The 18,395-nt window shown below is 38.8% G+C and overlaps 1 protein-coding gene across 1 annotated transcript; it reads right to left on the minus strand.

The window, feature by feature from the left end:
• Positions 1-9,344: 9,344 nt before the first annotated feature.
• On the minus strand, positions 9,345-12,482 carry rag1 (recombination activating 1). The gene has a single exon (XM_078414807.1). It carries the CDS (start codon positions 12,480-12,482, stop codon positions 9,345-9,347), a length of 3,138 nt encoding a protein of 1,045 aa, XP_078270933.1.
• Between the last annotated feature and the right edge of the window lie 5,913 nt (positions 12,483-18,395).

Here is an 18,395-nt window from a genome sequence, read left to right on the forward strand (position 1 = left end):
GACCCAGTGCCGACAAACGTTCATCATAGGTTAACCTACTCAATCCTGGGATCATTCTTGTAAACCTCCTCTGAACCCTCTCCAGAGCCAGCACATCCTTCCTCAGATGTGGTGCCCAAAATTGCTCACAAAATTCCAAATGCAGCCTTACCAGCACCTTATAGAACCTCAAAATTATATCCCTGTTTTTGTGTACAAGCCCTCTTGAAATAAATGCTAACGTTAAGTTTGCTTTCTTTATTATCGATGGGAACCTATGTTTAAATGATGTTAAAATATTGTTTGATCTTTAACAATTTCATAAGGTTACCATCACTATTTATTTGTATTACTGCCTTGAATGCTACATTTCAAGGGTTATGGGGAGGAGAATGGGGTTGAGAGGGATAGATCAGCTATGATTGAATGGCAGAGTAGACTCGATGTGTTGAATGGCCTAATTCTGCTCCTATGAGTTATGAACCTATGAACATATTTGATGCTCAGATGAATTACTGAAGAAACTGATTGCAAAATAAATTTTGTTACTCTGCTTGTAAGACAACGATTATTAAATCAGTGGTGCTAATGTGGTAAAGAAATAAAAATGATAATCATGCTTGAACTGTGACTTTTTGAGACCTACACAATCACTTTTATTCATCACGAGCACTAATATATACGATTCTATGAAAGTATAAGGTAACAAAAAGTCCAAAAGTGCAGTGATCATCTAAAAATAAGTGAATGAATTATATCTCAACATAAATAAATACTGTAAATAAATCTTGTGTTCATTCCGATGCCCCACTTGCGTTGGAGATATGGCCTGAAGATTATTTTGTAATGGTCTCCAGCACTTGTTGCTGTTTTAGTTTTCTAACTTTGCTCAAAGTATTTTCATGTGTTTAGTACTGCAAGTCATAGTTCGGGCATGGAGGTGTATTCTCTACAAAGTAAAATAATTCAGGCATAAGAACAAACTTTGCTCTCAAATCCTAATTTGGACAAACTCACATTCAGCAATCACATGTGACCTATCCAGCTCACACACATCTATATATATATATAATAGATATATATATATAATACATATATATATATAATACACACACACACATATATATATATATTGTAATAAATAATAAATAATATTTAAATAAATAACAATATATATATATATATATATATCAGTCTAGTACTGATTAGAAACATAGAAAAATAGGTGCAGAAATAGGCCATTGGCCCTTCGAGCCAGCATCACCATTCAATAAGATCATGGGTGATCATCTAAAATCAGTACCCCGTTCCTGCTTTTTCCCCATATCCCTTGATTTATATATATATATATATATATATCCTATATCCTATATATCCTATATATGTGATTCCTGATCCAGCAACGTCTCCATTTTAAATTTCTGATCCTATCTTCCAAATCCCTTCTTGGCTGCACCTTCCATATTCCTGCAACCCCTCCAGTAAAACAATATCCCAAAGTGACCTAACAGCTTGTGCATTTCTTAAAACTCCAGCGTTGCTGATTTTAATTATTTCATCATTCATGGCCTTTCTTTTAAGATCTGGAATCCTCTCTTGCCCACATCTGCCAAGCTTTGGTCACCTAAGATAATGGCTTGTGTTAGTGGAAGTTTTTCTATAAAGGAGTTTGGAACAGTTAATTTAATTAAAGTTGTGTAGGAAGGAGCTGCAGATGCTGGTTTAAACCGAAGATAGACACAAAAAGCTGGAGTAACTCAGCGGGACAGGCAGCATCTCTGGAAAGAAGGAATGAGTGACATTTCAGATCGAGACCCTTCTTCGGACAATTAAAGTTGTTGTCCTGTTGTACTGTACAATTTCCACTTCTACATTAACAACAATAATTTGAAATATTACAACACCATTAACATACTTCTATTCTAAAAATATTGATGCTGAGCCACAGAAAGAAATGTTAAGGATGATGACTAAAAGCTAGATCAAAAAAGTTGGTCTTAGCGAGCAGCTTGAAGAAACAGAGATCAAAACATAGAAAAATATGAGAAGGAGTTGGCGATTTGTTCATCCAGCCTTCTCTAGCAATCAGTACAAGCACGTGATTAGAAACATAGAAACATAGAAAAATAGGTGCAGAAATAGGCCATATGGCCCTTCGAGCCAGCATCACCATTCAATAAGATCATGGGTGATCATCTAAAATCAGTACCCCGTTCCTGCTTTTTCCCCATATCCCTTGGTTTCTTTGGCCCTAAGAGCTAAATCTAACTCTCTCTTGAAAATTAACCATCATATAGCTGACACCATCATAGAGGTGTACAGCACAGAAATGGGCCTTTCAGCCTAACACATCCACCCTCACCTTTTTTCCCATCTCCATTAATCCTGTGTACACAACTCTGTATTTTAGTACCATATTCCTGTACCTTGATCAGTCTTGTGTCTATAAATCTATCTTCTTACAAATATTTAGTATATCATGACATATCAATGCCTTTTGTGAATGAAAATACCAATTGAGTGAAGAACTTTCTCTTTGCATTCCTGAATCATTTGCCTCATATTTTGAGTCTGTGACTCCTGGTTTCCCACTGACCCATTGGAAACAGTCACCCTGAATCCCATCTGTCAAGCCCCGTTAATTTCAATAAGATCTTCTCTCATTCTACTAAACACTAGCAAATGTAAACCTAATTAAACCAATCTTTCCTGATACAACAACCTTGCCATCACGGGAATACGTTTAGTGAACCTCTGTTACTGCCTTTATGATGAGAATATTGTTTCTGAAGTAAGGAGACGACTCCAAAAACATACAGGTATGTAGGTAAATTGGCTTGGTATAAATGTAAATTGTCCCTAATGTGTGTAGGATAATGTTAATAGTGCACGGATCGCTGATCGCTGATCTGTGCAGACTCGGTGGGCCAAATGTATGCAGGTGTGTGCTCAGTAAGGTTCTGCAGAATAGTAGCTAGACTCCTTGTTCCTGTACACAAAACCTCAAAGCAATTCAAAGCCAACATACCATTTGTTTTAACTGTTTGCTACACCTGCTTATTTGCTTTCATTGACAGGTGTACAAGATCACCCAGATTCCTTTGCATATCAACACATCCCTACTTATATTGTACTCTGCCTTTACATTTTTCCTACCAAAGGAAATAACCAAATTTTTCCACAATGCAGTGGTTCTCCATTTTCTGCATTCCTATCCGTTTGAGCAATTACAAAATCTGTAGAATTTTAGAAGGTGGTGAGTAGACAACAACAAGAAGAGGTGGTGATGTTTTGTGATGGAATTCCAGAGCCAAAAGATGGCATTACTGCAAATTAAGGCGATTCATATTTGGGATGTGCAAGAGCCTGGAATTGTAGGAACCAGATATCTTAAAGCATTGTAGGCCTGGAAGGTTTGAATGCAAGGATGATTTATTTTTTTAAGTTGAGACATTCAATGAACACAGAGCTGATGAATTAAGATGATTTGGCACAATTTAGGACAAAAGCAGGAAGTTTTCAAATTTACAACACATCAAAAATGCTAAGCTGGCCAGATGGATTCGAATGATCAAGTCATGAGAGATGTATGAATAAGGGTTTCAATGGTAGACTAACTGAGATTAGGAACCAGGTATGTGGGCAGAAATTCCAGAAGAGAGATAGGGTCAACGGCCAGGGAATAGAGCATATTGTGAAGACCAAACTTCAAACTACATGATATTTAGTTAGAAGAAATTGCTGCATATATACATTATGTTGGACAGGCTTGGGTCCAGAGGTCCAACAGAAATCTTACAAGCCAGTGAACAGGAGGTGCAAGGTCACTTGCTGATGCTATGGCATGTCAAGACCATCTTTGACCTAACAACCAATCCCCAATGGAGCAAGGAACAGAGGAGAGCTCAAGGACATTGCAGTCATCAAATGCTGGAAGAACATTGAAGACCTCTTCAACCAACACTCAGCCTTTGATGTGAGTCCTTCCCTTCATTCCACAGAAGGTTATTTATTACAATCTCAATGTTATTATTAACCCAACGAGAGGTTGACAAGTTGAAAAATAACAAACTCTTTCAAACAGATGAAAGCCCTGCTGTGATAAAGTATCTTCAACCTGAAACATCAGCTCTGTTTCTCTTTCCATGGATGTCTCCTGGTTATTAAGTGTTTCCAGCATTTTCTGTTCTAATTTCAAGGTCATAACAACTTCAGTAATTTGGCTGAGCTACAAACTATTCTTGAAGCATACAAAATAAAGATTCGAAAGCCAAGGTGTTACTGTACACACTACACAGCACCATCCCCAAAAGTTAGAATCAATAAAGACATAATATTGGAACACTGATAAAGAATTCAAACCATATCTTAAGATGAGTGATATTCAACGATCTCTCCAAATCATTGATATAGAATGTGAAGAGAAGTGGCCCCAGCACCAACTCCTGTGAAACACCACTAGTTACTGGCAGCCAACCAGGAAAAGTCCCCTTATTTGCCATTCTTTGCCTTCTGCCATCCAGCCAACCTACCCATACTGTTATATTCCCTCTGATACTCTTATCTTCTTTAGCAGCCTCACCGATGGACTTCACCGCTGGGTTCTGAAAGAGGTGGCTTTAGAGATTGTGGAGGCATTAGTTGTGATCTTTCAAAAATCATGAGAGTCAGGAGTGGTTCCAGGTGATTGGAAAATTGCAACTATTACTCTGCTGTTCAAGAATAGAGCGAAGCAGAAGACTAGAAACTATAGGCCAGTGAGCCTGACTTCAGTGGTTGGTAAGATTTTAGAGTCCATTATAAAGGATGAGGTTTCTGAGTACTTAGAAGCTCATGCTAATATAGGACGAAGTCAGCATGGTTTTGTGAAAGGGAGATCTTACCTGATCAATTTGTTGGTTTTTTTTGAGGAAGTAAATAGCAAGATAGACAAAGGAGAGTCAGTGGAAGTTATTTGCTTGGATTTTCAGAAGGCCTTTGATAAGGTGCCTCCAGTGCCATAGTGAGGCCCACCGGAAATTGGAGGAATAGCACCTCATATTTTGCTTGGGCAGCTTGCAGCCCGGTGGTATGAACATTGACTTCTCCAACTTTAGACAGTTCCTCTGTCCCTCTCTTCCCCTCCCCCTTCCTAGTTCTCCCTCTATCTTCCTGTCTCCACCTATATCCTTCCTTTGTCCCGCCCACCTGACACCAGTCTGAAGAAGGGTCTCGACCCGAAACGTCGCCCATTCCTTCTCTCCTGAGATGCTGCCTGACCTGCTGAGTTCAATTCAATTCAATTCACCAAGAAATAGTTGAGAGCATTATATACCACAAAGGCTATGGGACCACACAACATCCCAGCTGTAATACTGAAGACCTCTGCTCCAAAAGTTGTTGTGCCTTTGGCTTAGCATTTTAGTACATTTATGACATTGACATCTACTCAACAATGTAAAAAATTGCTGAGATATATTTCTATTCACAAAAGCAGGACAATTCCAACCCAGCTAATTACCACCCAAATAGTCCATGCTCAATCATCAGTGAGGTCATGGAAGCTATCATCAAGAGCTCTCTCAAATGCCACTTATTCATGAACAACCTATTAGCAGATGCCCAGTTTGGGTTCTGCCAAGACCACTTGGCTTCAGACATTACAACATTGGTCCAAACATGGAATAAACTGCTAAACATCAGAGGTGAGCTAAGAGTGACTTCCCTTGCTGTCAAGGCAAAGTTTTGCAGTGTAGCATGAAGACGGTAAAGCTGAAGTCAATGGTCACTAGGGGTAAAACACTCAAGTGATTGGAGACATACCTTAATAAAGAAAAATAGTTGTGATTGGAGGCTATCACAACCCAGGTCATCACTATGGGAGTTCCTACATTAAAACATCTTTATAAGCTTCATCAGTGACTTTCTTTTCAGTATAAGGTCAGAAGTGGGGATGTTCCTGATGATTTGACAGGTTACAACACTGCATGCAGGTAATCTACAACTGCATGCAGCAAGACCTAGACAACATTTAGGCAAAAGTTGGTAAGTGGCAAGTAACATTCACGCCACAAAAGGACCAGACAGTGACCATCTCGACCAAGAGAGAGTCTAATAACCCAACATTAAAACGTAATGGAATTACAGTACATTGCCAGATCTCCCAGCATCAGAAGAAGAAGGGTCTTGACCCAAAACATCACCCATTCCTTCTATCCAGAGATGCTGCCTGTCTCACTGAGTTAGTCCAGCATTTTGTGTCTAACATTACTATGAGTCTGGAGTCAAATGTAGAATAGTTATGAGTGAAACATATGAGTTTTTACAATTTTCTAATCTAATAGTTCCATGGCTTTCACTATTGAGGTCAATCTTTTTTTAATACAATTCTCTGAATTGCAGGACCAGAAATTTAACCACCACACTCCCAATCCTAACTGCAGAATTTTGACTCAAAGGAACAAAGAGGGAGAGCATACATCCTTCATGTTCCTCCCATTTGTAGTCGGTGCCAAACAACCTAGCCTGCGATGTTCAAAATGATTCCTGGAATGATTACTCAAAAAACATAGGTGCAAGTGCTTAGCTTTTGTGCCTATTGGCATGGGAGGAGCGTCCTTATAGGATTCATGGTAAAAATCACTGCCCTACTGGAAGCTCCACATGTCCCTTGCACCCACCGTATAACTGTCTCCTTTTCCAAACTCTGGTGTTGGATCTAACCAACTTCTTGTCGTCAGAGCCAAAAAGCAGCAGTAAAGTGGTTGAACGGCAATTATCGCTCATCGGTGTCAGCTATGCAGGACATGAGATGTAAGCCCTCAGCCAGTTCCAGTAGTCTGATGTAAAGACCTCCCACTGGTTTTAGAAATTAAATTTCCACTTCACAACACATCATTTGAATTTCAGTAATAAAATAATGGTGAGTATTATAAATAATAAATTTACACATAACCAACTTTCTGAAATCTTGAAATCTTTATTTCTTGTTAAAAAGCAGAAAACAATTTAAGAAAATACATTTTCAATACACAGAGTCCTTAAAAAGTATTCTAAGGCATACGATTGTTTTACCACAACATCCTCCCCAACTGCAAAGTTCAGCAGGATTATGATTAAGTGCTTTTGGCATCAGGCTTTATCTCTATTTCTCTCTCCATATATTCTCCATGAAGAGCTGATTACTTCCAGAATTATCTATTTTTTATTAGCTACTTAACATCTTGATATGACCTTTAAATAAATAGGTGTTGTGATTATACATGAACCCCACAGAGAATACTGTCTTTAATCATGCTCATTGAAACCACTGAATTAGTTTAACTTCAACATTTGCTTTGTACAGAGTCAATTGTGTAACACTGCGGATTGCAATGTAATTGCGTCCAAATCCTGTGACTGTTATGAGCTCATGTAGGAAGGAACAGCAGATGTTGGTTTAAACCGAATATAGACATAAAATGCTGGAGTAACACAGTGGGTCAGGCAGCATCTCTGGAGAGAAGGAATGGGTGCAATTTCGGGTCGAGACCCTTCTTCAGACTGAAGAGGGGTCTCGACCCGAAGCGTCACCCATTCCTTCTCTCCAAAGATGCTGCCTGTCCTGCTGAGTTACTCCAGCATTTTGTGTCTAACTACTGTTATGAGTTCTGTAATATCAGAAATTAACACTTCAACAAAAATCATTTAAATTCTACATATGTCTGAATAAAAATATTATCAATACATGATTATCCATCACTTTAACAAAGTAACATATTAAATTTAACTTAAAAATACAAACTATCAGAAAAAAAACCCAAGTATTCTGCAAGGAAACTTGGTTCTTCCTTAAACACATTTTTTTCTGTCCTTCAATAGCCGCAACAACAACATTACTTGTAATGGTTTTCTTCCATCTTTTTGCTGTATAGTACAGATGATAAACGAACATCACACATAAAGACTGAAATAGTTGCATTTAGCCAGCTCCTGGTTTTACTTTGTTGCACCAGATTAAAAAAATAGTGCACTGGTGTCCACTCTTTGGGATCTGGTACTTTTATATTTCATTTCTGACAGAACTAGGAAAAATTAACTGGCATTGAAAAAATAAATCTCTACCATGTAAATTGTGCATTTGTTGCTCAATTTATCGGCATTATGAATCAAAATCAAATCCGTGCAGCCTAATCTCACTTTGGTGACACTGCAACCTGTGATTTTCCTTTGTATTTTGATTTGGAAAATAAATTACACCAGGCCAATTTGTTTTAAAGCTCCTTTCTAAATCACCCATGAAACCAGTGGTATATGTTGCCAGCAATTTATTTTGTCTGTAGAAAACCATAAATGTAAGTACAGCTCAGCTATCAATGGCCAAAAATCATGTGGTAATAAGTACTGATTATATTCTTTTAAAAAATCAGTGCCTGTGTATTGGCAAAAGTAATGCCACAATGCAACAGCTACATAAAATATGAGATGACAAAATTAAAATTTCTATGTCTATAATAAATGTCAGTGGCTCACCTATGAGGTTGCTCAAACAATAAAGCAATATATTTTCATGTAGCATTAGAAATTGACAACAAAATTATCTAAAAGAAGTAAGGAATACAAACTTGTTGCTGCCTATTTTGGGCTCAGATTCTATGCCGTGGAAACTGCACATGTCCATTCAATAGACCTGTGTGTTGGTAGAACACATTCCTCACAGCTGAGATGGAATCATTATGAGGCCCTTGTCAGTACTCGCTCGAGCTTTCCCAGGCACCTCTCCCAATAGGAGGTATCAATTTGAGCCAATGCCTTGGCTGCAGGAGTCACAAGCTGCATTTCATCTTACATATTAATTGTTTTTAAAAAAACAATCGTAAAGTTTAAAATTAAGTGAATACATTTTTTTTTGTCAGAGAAATCAAGAAACGAGATAAGAATTCAGAAAAGCAAAATATCACAATCGACTGGCACTGCAAATCTTCGTCACTTTCTTCCTCTCAATAACTATGCCATTGTTTATTTTGAAAGGTTTTCATTTGGCATTCAGAAAATGAAAAGTACTCCTTCATTTGAAGTCCTCATCTTGCCCAGTTTTCTTTCATATCTGAACAGAGAATCTAACCAATGTCCCTGCTTTCTGTGATTGCCTCACAAGATCCAAACAACACTGAAATGCTCACTAATTTGTGATTACTTTCCACTTTGGCTGCAGTTGAGACATGCAGTTATCAACTGGCCTTGTCCATCAAACAGTGACCATATTCTTTTAATAACACTACTGGGATTTCTTCATCAACACCATCTCTGCTCCCCAGGCTTGGCCACAGTAAACCTCCAGACTACAGACTGTTCAGCCTCCTGTGGTTAAAAATACTTAGAACCGATTTCAGCTCCTAGAACTCAACTTAAAAATTATTGGAATTATTTTCATTTATTGAATTATCTTGGCTGATTACTTTATCTGGTACAAATGGCCTGGTTGCGGGTTCCAATGCATTTGGCACTTCTATGAACCTCTGTAAATATTTTGAAGTATACAACCAGTGGTGCTTCAGAATATCTTCCAGCTCATAGGTCTTGGACTGCCTTGCATTCATTTTTCTGAAACGGCGAAAGAGTTTGTTGCCCGATTCATTGCCTTCACTTGCCCATGCCCCTATTGAGCCATCTCTTTCAATGATCTCAGGGACATGAGCCAAAGTCTTATGAAGGTAGTTGGTGATCTTCCCATCATATCTGTACTTGAACTTTGTCTGAAGCAGCTCTGCAAATCTCTGGGAATTAAAGCTATACTGACAAACAAGATCTGGACATTCTTTGAGTGGGAATGTGGATCGCCACACAGGTTTCATGAGTGTGTAAAGGTGCATCAGCTCCCTGAGAATCTCTCGTCTTTCTTCAGAAGGCATCAATTCACACACTGCTTCCACAGTCTGTTCAGTCATTAGTTTCCTTGCAAAGTTTCCATTCAGCCTCATGATAGGTTTCAGGTTCATTTTTTCCCTGAGATGTTTATCAAGCATTGCCTGCCACCTTTTCCTTTCTTCCTTAGATGGACTAGGACTTTTGTGCAACTCTCCAATCTCATCCTGGAACAGCTTGTAGAATTCTGTTGCATTGCCAATGTCACAGTGCAGAGCATCAATGGAGGTCTTTGTTTCAATAAATGCTTTTGCTGAAACCCCCTTCACCCTGTCACGTAACTCTTCCGCTGTCTCCTGATATGGATTTGTGCGCCAAACCTCATAGCGCTCTAAGTTCTCTTCATGGCTTCTTGTTATGGAGTGAAGGGTCAAATTGTGAGAAGCTTCGCTTCGAGTGGAATCACATAGCGTACACACATACATCGAGCCTGATGCTTCAAGACCTTCCAACTCACGGACCAGCTTCTCGTCATAACCCGTGCCTTGAAAGATAAACTTAAAGGATCTGGGCAAATCTCCAATTTCAAGGATTAAGTCGCTGCTTTTCATTGCTTCTCTTTCGACGACTAGTGAACCCAGAATTGCCGTCATGGTTTCATGGTCAGATTCATCTGCCAGCATCAGGCAAAGTGGCTTGCAGCACATCTCAGAATTTGGCTTTAGCTCTTCAAAGACTTTCACTTTCTCACCATTTTCATTCTCCACGCTTATAGTCATGATTGTGAAGGAATACCTCACTGCCTTCTCTGGAACTGGAGGACCACATCCATGTTTTTCACTAACGTCACCCATTCCATCACAAGATTCTTTGATTACCACTGTAAATGGTCCACCCAAATACTCATCAATATTTTGGCATTTTAAACCTTCCAAAATATTATCTTCAAGATCTTTCAGTGTTGCTACTAGTGCCACATCGTACCTAAATCGTCTTGAAATTGTTTCCATTGGATATTCGTCAACACAGTGTGTCCAACCACAAGTACCATCTATTATCCCTACTTCAGTGTTGGTGGAGACTTGTGGTAGAGGAGGTTCCCATTCAAATGAATAATAACCCGGCAACAAGGTTTTCTCTACACTTCGGAGTGCATGCAGCGGTTGGAATATTTGCTTCCCGGTTGATGCTTTGACGGTTTTATACATTTTATGATACTGACTGCAACTTAGAAATGTACTAACCCTAATGGCAAGACAGACTGCTGGCTTCAGCCCTGACCCATGTCCTTGCATGAGAGCTTCCAGTTCATCTGCTTGCCTATGCTCGTTTCCAGCTCTCAATGCCAGCAAGAACAGAGTAAGGCACACTGACTTCACATCACCACCTTCCTCCTTTTCTGCAAATGCCTTCACCTGAACTTTGAGATATCGCAGCCGATGTTTCTGGGCCCGGCGAGTTAGAGAGAGTAAGTGTTGTCTTGGCCGGCCACCCTTGTTTGTTTGTGAGTAGGCGTGCAGCATTCTTTTCTCTTTGTGATTCTTGGCATGGTTGGGATATTCGCCAAGTCTCACCTCCTCTCCACAATCTTCCACTGGACATTTTAAAGCCAATGAATTGAGAACACTTACAAATGATTTTACGGGGCTTCTACACTCTGTGGGATCACATGGGAACCTGCAAACGGGACAATATTTTCCTAGCACTGCAGTGCATTTGAGAATGCATGTTCTGCAGAAAAGATGCTTGCATGGTGATTGCATTGGGTCAGCCAGTAAATGCTCACAGACCTGGCATGACACTGACTGAATAAAGTTATTGGGATAATCGAGCATAAGGAGCTTTGAATTTAGGTGGATCTTCTTGCAGTTAACAATCTTTTTGGCCAACAGAATACTTGTTGAATTTATTTTATCTTTTCTTTTAGTAACTCTTGATATATCGACTGCCGTTTTGGGCTTCTTTGCGGCTGGTGGACTTCGTTTGAGAACTTTCCGTTTGCGAGTCCCACTTTGAAAGTTGCAAACTTTGCAAAAATTGGAGTGTGGCTTCCACTGAACAATTGTGCTGATGGGAAAAAATGCATCTTCGTTAGTTGTGTTGTTGATTGTCTGAATAACAATCCGCCAGCAGTGGTAGCAAAAGTGGGTGGGATGTCTGGCCTCTGAATCCACCTGCACATCGATATTAAATGTGTTGTGGATGAGCTCTGGCCAAAAACTATTTCCATATCCCATTTTCCTAAGAACCTCTTGTGTGACATCGTCAACCGGCCCATTGACTGGGTATTTCATGTCATAGCTGTTAGTATTAAAGGAAACTCCACAAATGCGACAGAGATTTTGTAATCTTAGCACGTGATCTTCCAAAGATTTTGTTTCCACATGCCTATAGTCATAAAACTTGGCCTTTGGCGGGATTACCTCTAAAGCCATGTGTTCCAGAGACTTATCTTCCAATGTCTTCTTGTCCAAGGGCAATGTCTCCAAACATGTAGTTCCCGGCAGCTTGATTTGAGGAGGTGACATTTGCCACATTAGACCATGAACTGGCTGAACAGTCTGTGACTCAAAAACCTTTGCCGCTGAAATCTTGGCTTCCTTTTGGACGTTTATTGCTGGCCTGGTTTCTGAATTCCTGAAATATTCAAGTATTATTTGCATCGGCATCTCCATTTCCATTAGAAAGTGATATCTAATAGAGACATAAGAGTGATTTTGATTAAAATAGGATCACTTTTCATGCCTTTTATTTAAGTTAATCTCTTTTGCACTTAATTTTAATTTATAAAACTTACATTCTAACTGCAAAGTGAACATTGTGCTTTTAATTCCAAGAGGCATAAAATTAATCAGGTCTAATCCTGATGAGAAAGTTAAATGTAACTTAATCTGCTTGACACTCTGTCAGAATGTGAAACAGCCTCTTCCACACAGTCTCCCATCAGCGGACTAATGTAAAGTTGCCTCAGAGGTCTTTTGATGACCCGGAAAGAACTGAAAATGTTATGCATGTGTTCAAAAATAAGAGAAGGATGAACCTAGCCATTTGTCTTAACCTCAATGATGAGAGAGATTAGCATGGGATGTGAGATGGGGGTGGGGGAGAGAGAAATTCAATGCAGGACTGAGGCAGGTGAGAGCCTGGTAGTCAGTATGGAAGGTGATGAAGAAAGTTCAATGGACAGAATAGACAGGGGGCATGACTAGGAGCGAGGATGGACTGCTGGATTGAATTGCATATATTTTAATGTGAGAGGCCTGACAGGTAAGGCGGATGAACTCAGGGCGTGGATAGGTACAATTGACGGGGACGGTGGAGGCATTATGGAAACCTAGCTAAGGGACGGACAGCACCGGCAGCTTAATGTTCCAGGACACAGGTGATAAAGGAGAGATAGAGGTGGGGATAAAAGAGCAGGGGGTGTTGCTTTATTGGTTGGTTCAGTTTAGAGATACACCGTGAAAACAGGCCCTTCTGCCCACCAAGTCCGTGCCGACCAGTGATCCCTACACATTAACACTATCCTACACACACTACGGACAATTTCCAATTTTACCGAAGCCAGTCGGCCTAGAAACTTCTCGGTCTTTGGAGTGCGGGAGGAAACCTGAGCTTCCGGGGAAAACTGGCAATAATTCGAGATGCCATTGTTGATGGATCGTCCAGTGGGGCTGTAAGGATGAAGCTTTGAGCTGAAAAGGGATGATCACCTTGTTGAGAGTGTACGATAGTCCCCAAATAGTCAAGGGAATTAGAAAAACAAATATGCTGGGAGATTGCAGGCAGCTGCAAGACTAATAAGGTTGTCTTAGTAGGGGATTTAACCTTTCCCAATGTTGACTGAGGCTGTCATGGTGCCAAGGGTTATTATATAGATTGTAATTTGTTGGTGTGTTCAAAAACATTTCTTCAGACAATATGTAGAGGGTCCTTCACGGGAGAGGGCAAAGTTTGATTTACTTTGAAGAACAAGTGACTGAAGTATCCGTAGGATCAGCGACCACTGTTCTATTAGCTTTAAAATTGTTATGGATAAAGTCAGGGCAGAACACCAAGTTAAAATTCTGAATTGGGGCAAGGACAACTTTGATGGTATTGGACAGGAACTTGCTAAATTTCATTGAAGTACTTTGTGGGCAAAGGAACATTTGGTAAGTGGGGATGCTTCCATCCACATCCCTCTCTCTGGCTCTACATTTCACTCCTCTTCTTTTTCATCTAACAACTTTTGTCTCCTTTTCACTTCTACCCTTTTCACTTCTACCCTTTGTTACTGACCCCTCCCATCTGCCAACCAACCACCCCCACTTCACCTGTATCCACCTTTCGCTTGTGAGGCTTTGCCCCCTACCCACTGCTTTTCCAGCTTTCTTCTCCCCTATTCCAATCCATCTGCAGAATAGTCCTGATCCGAAACGTCGCCTGTCCATTCCCTTTAATATGCTGCCTGACTCACTGCGTTTCTCCAGCACATTGATTTTTGCTCATCATTCAAGGTCTGCAATCTCTTGTGTCTCTTTAACAGCTGGATTTATTTGAGTGGTTAGTATGCTCCACTAAAGTGACACCAATCTATAAGAGTGATCTAACTAACTACATTTATTCAACGCCCTTAGCTGTTTTGAGATAAAACACAGAAAATACCATTTGTGTAATGAGACAGACACCATCAGTTATTGATGTAGTCCTCAAAGGTAATATTTTTATTCTATTCCATAGCTGTTGACACAAAGTACTCCTGCATTGGCTGCAACATATTATGTAGTTTTGTACTGTAAGCATACACCTATTGAATGTAGACAAAGGACAATTGAAGAGAATGTTGGTTGTGATTCTTTAGCACACTTTGGTATTATGCAATATTCTGCATTGATACCAGCATAAATACCAGCAACTTAGCTGGAAAAAGAATCAGGATATACAATTATGCAATTGCTTCAAGTGGACTTAAAAAGCAGTAAAGAATACATTAAGGAGTCACAATATTTGTCCTGCTGTTTAACTAAAGGATAGACCCAATACAAGAAATGTGTGGAATGTCTTGAATCCCATACAAATTATTTACTACATATATACTTATTATACTTTATCTAGAGCTACCCTGACGCAAGGTAACTGAAAACAGAAATATTGGAGTATCTTAAAGATTTTCTTGCCTTTTTTAAGGAGTGCAATTTCAAAACATTAACAACATCAATCCACCATGTTAGAGGTTAATGTTAATGAGTCTGGACTTAATAAAATCTTGAAAATCTTGAAGCACTGAAGATAAACGTATTGTCAAATAGTTATCAGCAGTGTAGGTTAACTGGCCTCTCTAAATTGCCCCTAGTGTGTAGGAAGTGTGTAGAATGAGAAAGTGGAATAACGTAGAACTAGTGTGAACAGGTAATCGATGATCAGTGTGGACCCAGTGGGCCGAAGGTCCTGTTTCTATGCTATATATCTCAATTAAATTAAAGTAAATGTTAATATTAAATTACATTTTTGGTAAAAGGATTTTAGTAAAATAAACCAAATTTATGAATAGTTCTCTCTACTTTCTCAAAGATCAGTCATTTGGTGGAAATTTCACTGAAATCAACCCCACTATTTCACAAAGACAATCCAATTCTCCATTAACTAGGAGATGCTCCCTACCAACTCTTCTCATTTTTGTTAGAGTTCCTTCTAAAGTAAGTTATAATATAAACTGCAACATAATCTAAAATCCAGCGATGTTTAGAAAAGCAGCCAAATACAATTATTTCATAAATATTCTAATTTTAAAATATTTAAATAAAAATCACCTTAATAGTAGTACATCAATTAAACTGACTGTGTGAAATATTTTTTCAATTGTTTACACTCTCATTGATTTTTATTTAAATATTTTCAACAATGTTATTTTTCTTTTAGCTTGTATCAATGTGCTCAACAGCATGGTGGAGTTCTGTTGGCCATTACACTTTTATTATTTTACATTTTAATGAATATTAAAATATATATTATAATATATAATGCTATGGCTGACGTTTATTGTGATGAAAAGATAATTTCTATGCAGCTGAACTACTAAAGATGAGTAAACATACATATAAGTTGATATAATGTGATTTATCAAGTTAAAACAGTAATTTTACATGCATTAACACAGAAGAGCTATTTCTTACCTTTCTCTTGCAGATTGTGTTTTTCAGAGAAGTCTTCCACCTGTTTCAGATTATGAAGTGAACTCTGCAATAAACAGGAACTCTCTCTCCTCTTCACGCTTAGAGTTTGGCACCTGATGCGGTGGCCTGCCTCTCTGGCATGCCACTCATAAACTAGTGGTCAGACTTAACCACATTCTCAGACTGTGAATGTTTTGTTGCATGATATTTTCTAACATAATAAATTAAGTGGTGCTTTACATGGTTTGTGATGTCTTTATTTGTATTTCTTATTTAGTTGTATTTATCCTTTTTATTTTTTTACTATACTGGTGTTGAATCTGTTGAATTCTTTGCCACGGGAGGCTGTAGAGGCCAGTGGATATTTTTAAAGCAGAAATAGATAGATTCTTGATTAGTACAGGTGTCAGAGGTTATGGGGAGAAGAAAGGAGAATGGGGTTACGAGGGAGAGATAGATCAGCCATGATTGAATGCTGGAGTAGACTTGATGGGCCGAATGGCCTAATTCTACTCCTGTTCCTTATGAAAGGCAATAAATCATAGAGTCATGGAGCATGGAAACAGGCCCTTCAGCCCAACATCCATTCGATCAGGTTTTATCACTGAGCTAGTCCCTTTTGCCTGTATTTGGCTTATATCCCTTTAAACCTTCCTATCTATGTACCTGTTTAAACATTACCAGTGTATCTGCAATACTTAAAAGACACAAGCCTTCACTGCTTCCTCTGGCAGCACCACCCTCTCTGTGAAGAAATTGCTTGTCAGATGTCTTTTAAATCTTTCCCTTTCACTTTAAACCTATGCACTGATGTTCTGGACACCTCTAACCTGGGAAAAAGACTGCGACCATTCAACATATCAATACCTCTCAATGATTTTGTATATGTCTATAAGGTCGTCCCTCAGCTACTAGACTCCAGAGAAAAAGACCCCCCCCCCCCTCCTTTAAACTCAAGTCCTTGAGTACTGCTAACATCCTGGTGAATCTTTGCTGCGCCCTATAAAGCTTAATGACATTCTACCGAAAGCTAGGTGACCGAAACAGCACACAATACTCCAAATGTAGTCTTACCAAAGTCTTGCACAGTTATAGCATGACGTTCCAACTCATGTACTGAATACCCTTACTGATTAAGGGACACATTCCAAATACCTTCTGTACCACCCTGGTATTAACTCAAGGGCCTCCTGGTCATTATTGTACAGTAAATATAATATTGATAGATATTTTTTCTTTATTGTTAAAATTTGATGAATCTGGCATTTATTGTTAACTGTTATCGCATCCAATTCTCCATTCCCTCAAATCCCTCAGCTATCTTTACCACACTGCAATAGCACGCACCTCCTTTAGTTTTCCACCTGCATGATGCTGCCATCTTGTGGACTGATTTATTATCACAGTATTTTTGTTGTTGTTTGTCTCCCAAGTTTTCTTTGCCTGTCGCAAGAAGTCACACTGAGTTGCTTCTCTTCCATTTCTACGTGTTATGAGGTGACTGATGAGGCCAAATATAAGAAGTATTAATAGCCTCTACTACCATGGTGTCCTGTCTTGTTTGGCAGCCTTAGGTGTGGCACCACCATATCAAAGGTCTTCTTAAAATCCAAGTTAATAACATCCACTGACTTTCCTTTGTCTATTCTGCTTGTTACCTCCTCAAAAAACAGATTGTCAGGCAAGATTTCCCTTAACAAAAGCATGCCGACTTCAGCCTATTTTATCTCTTGCTTCCAAGTACCCTGAAACCACATCCTTAATAATGGACTCTAAAATTTTACCAACCACAGAAGTCAGACTAACTGGCCTATAATTTTCTTTCTTTTGTTTTACTCCCTTCTGAAACAGTACAGTTACATTTGCGATTTTAAGTACATCTTTAAATCAAAGTAGACTTGGATTTGGCCTAATGGAAATATGGAAATATTCTGATAAAGTAAGTAGAGGGAAAGTATCTCGACTAATGAAAAATAATAAAATTACAGGTCATCTGTATAGGAAATTCAGAAGAAATCATTGAGTGGTGAGAATATGGAAATCACTACCAAATTAATTGAATGTCTACACTTAGAGAAAATAAACAAACATTCAAGGAAGAAAAGAATAGAGGGATAAATGGATAGGTGAGGAAAGATGGGAGGAAGGTCAAGTATATTGCTTATTTCTGCACTGTACCCTTTAAGTAGGTAAATGTAATAGAGATAAACAACTGGTTGTCTATAAAACACAAGAAAACAAAAGTGGTAGGTAGATGTAGATCAGAGATTTTGAAGTGCATTGACTCCAGAGTATTTACAAAGTGATTTGCAACATAACACAGTGCAATTCAACATCTATATATTGTGGGCTTAATGATTATTTAATTTTTGAAAAATACAACATTCATCGTAACGGTTTGATCTGTAATAGGAATGTGATTACATTGCGCAGTTATGA

Source organism: Rhinoraja longicauda, chromosome 18 (genome assembly GCF_053455715.1).
Source record: "Rhinoraja longicauda isolate Sanriku21f chromosome 18, sRhiLon1.1, whole genome shotgun sequence".
Classification (NCBI taxonomy): domain Eukaryota; kingdom Metazoa; phylum Chordata; class Chondrichthyes; order Rajiformes; family Arhynchobatidae; genus Rhinoraja; species Rhinoraja longicauda.

Bases quoted from the DNA above. Each gene is read 5' to 3' on its own strand.
- rag1 (XM_078414807.1), bottom strand. From the start codon at position 12,482: ATGGAAATGGAGATGCCGATGCAAATAATACTTGAATATTTCAGGAAT.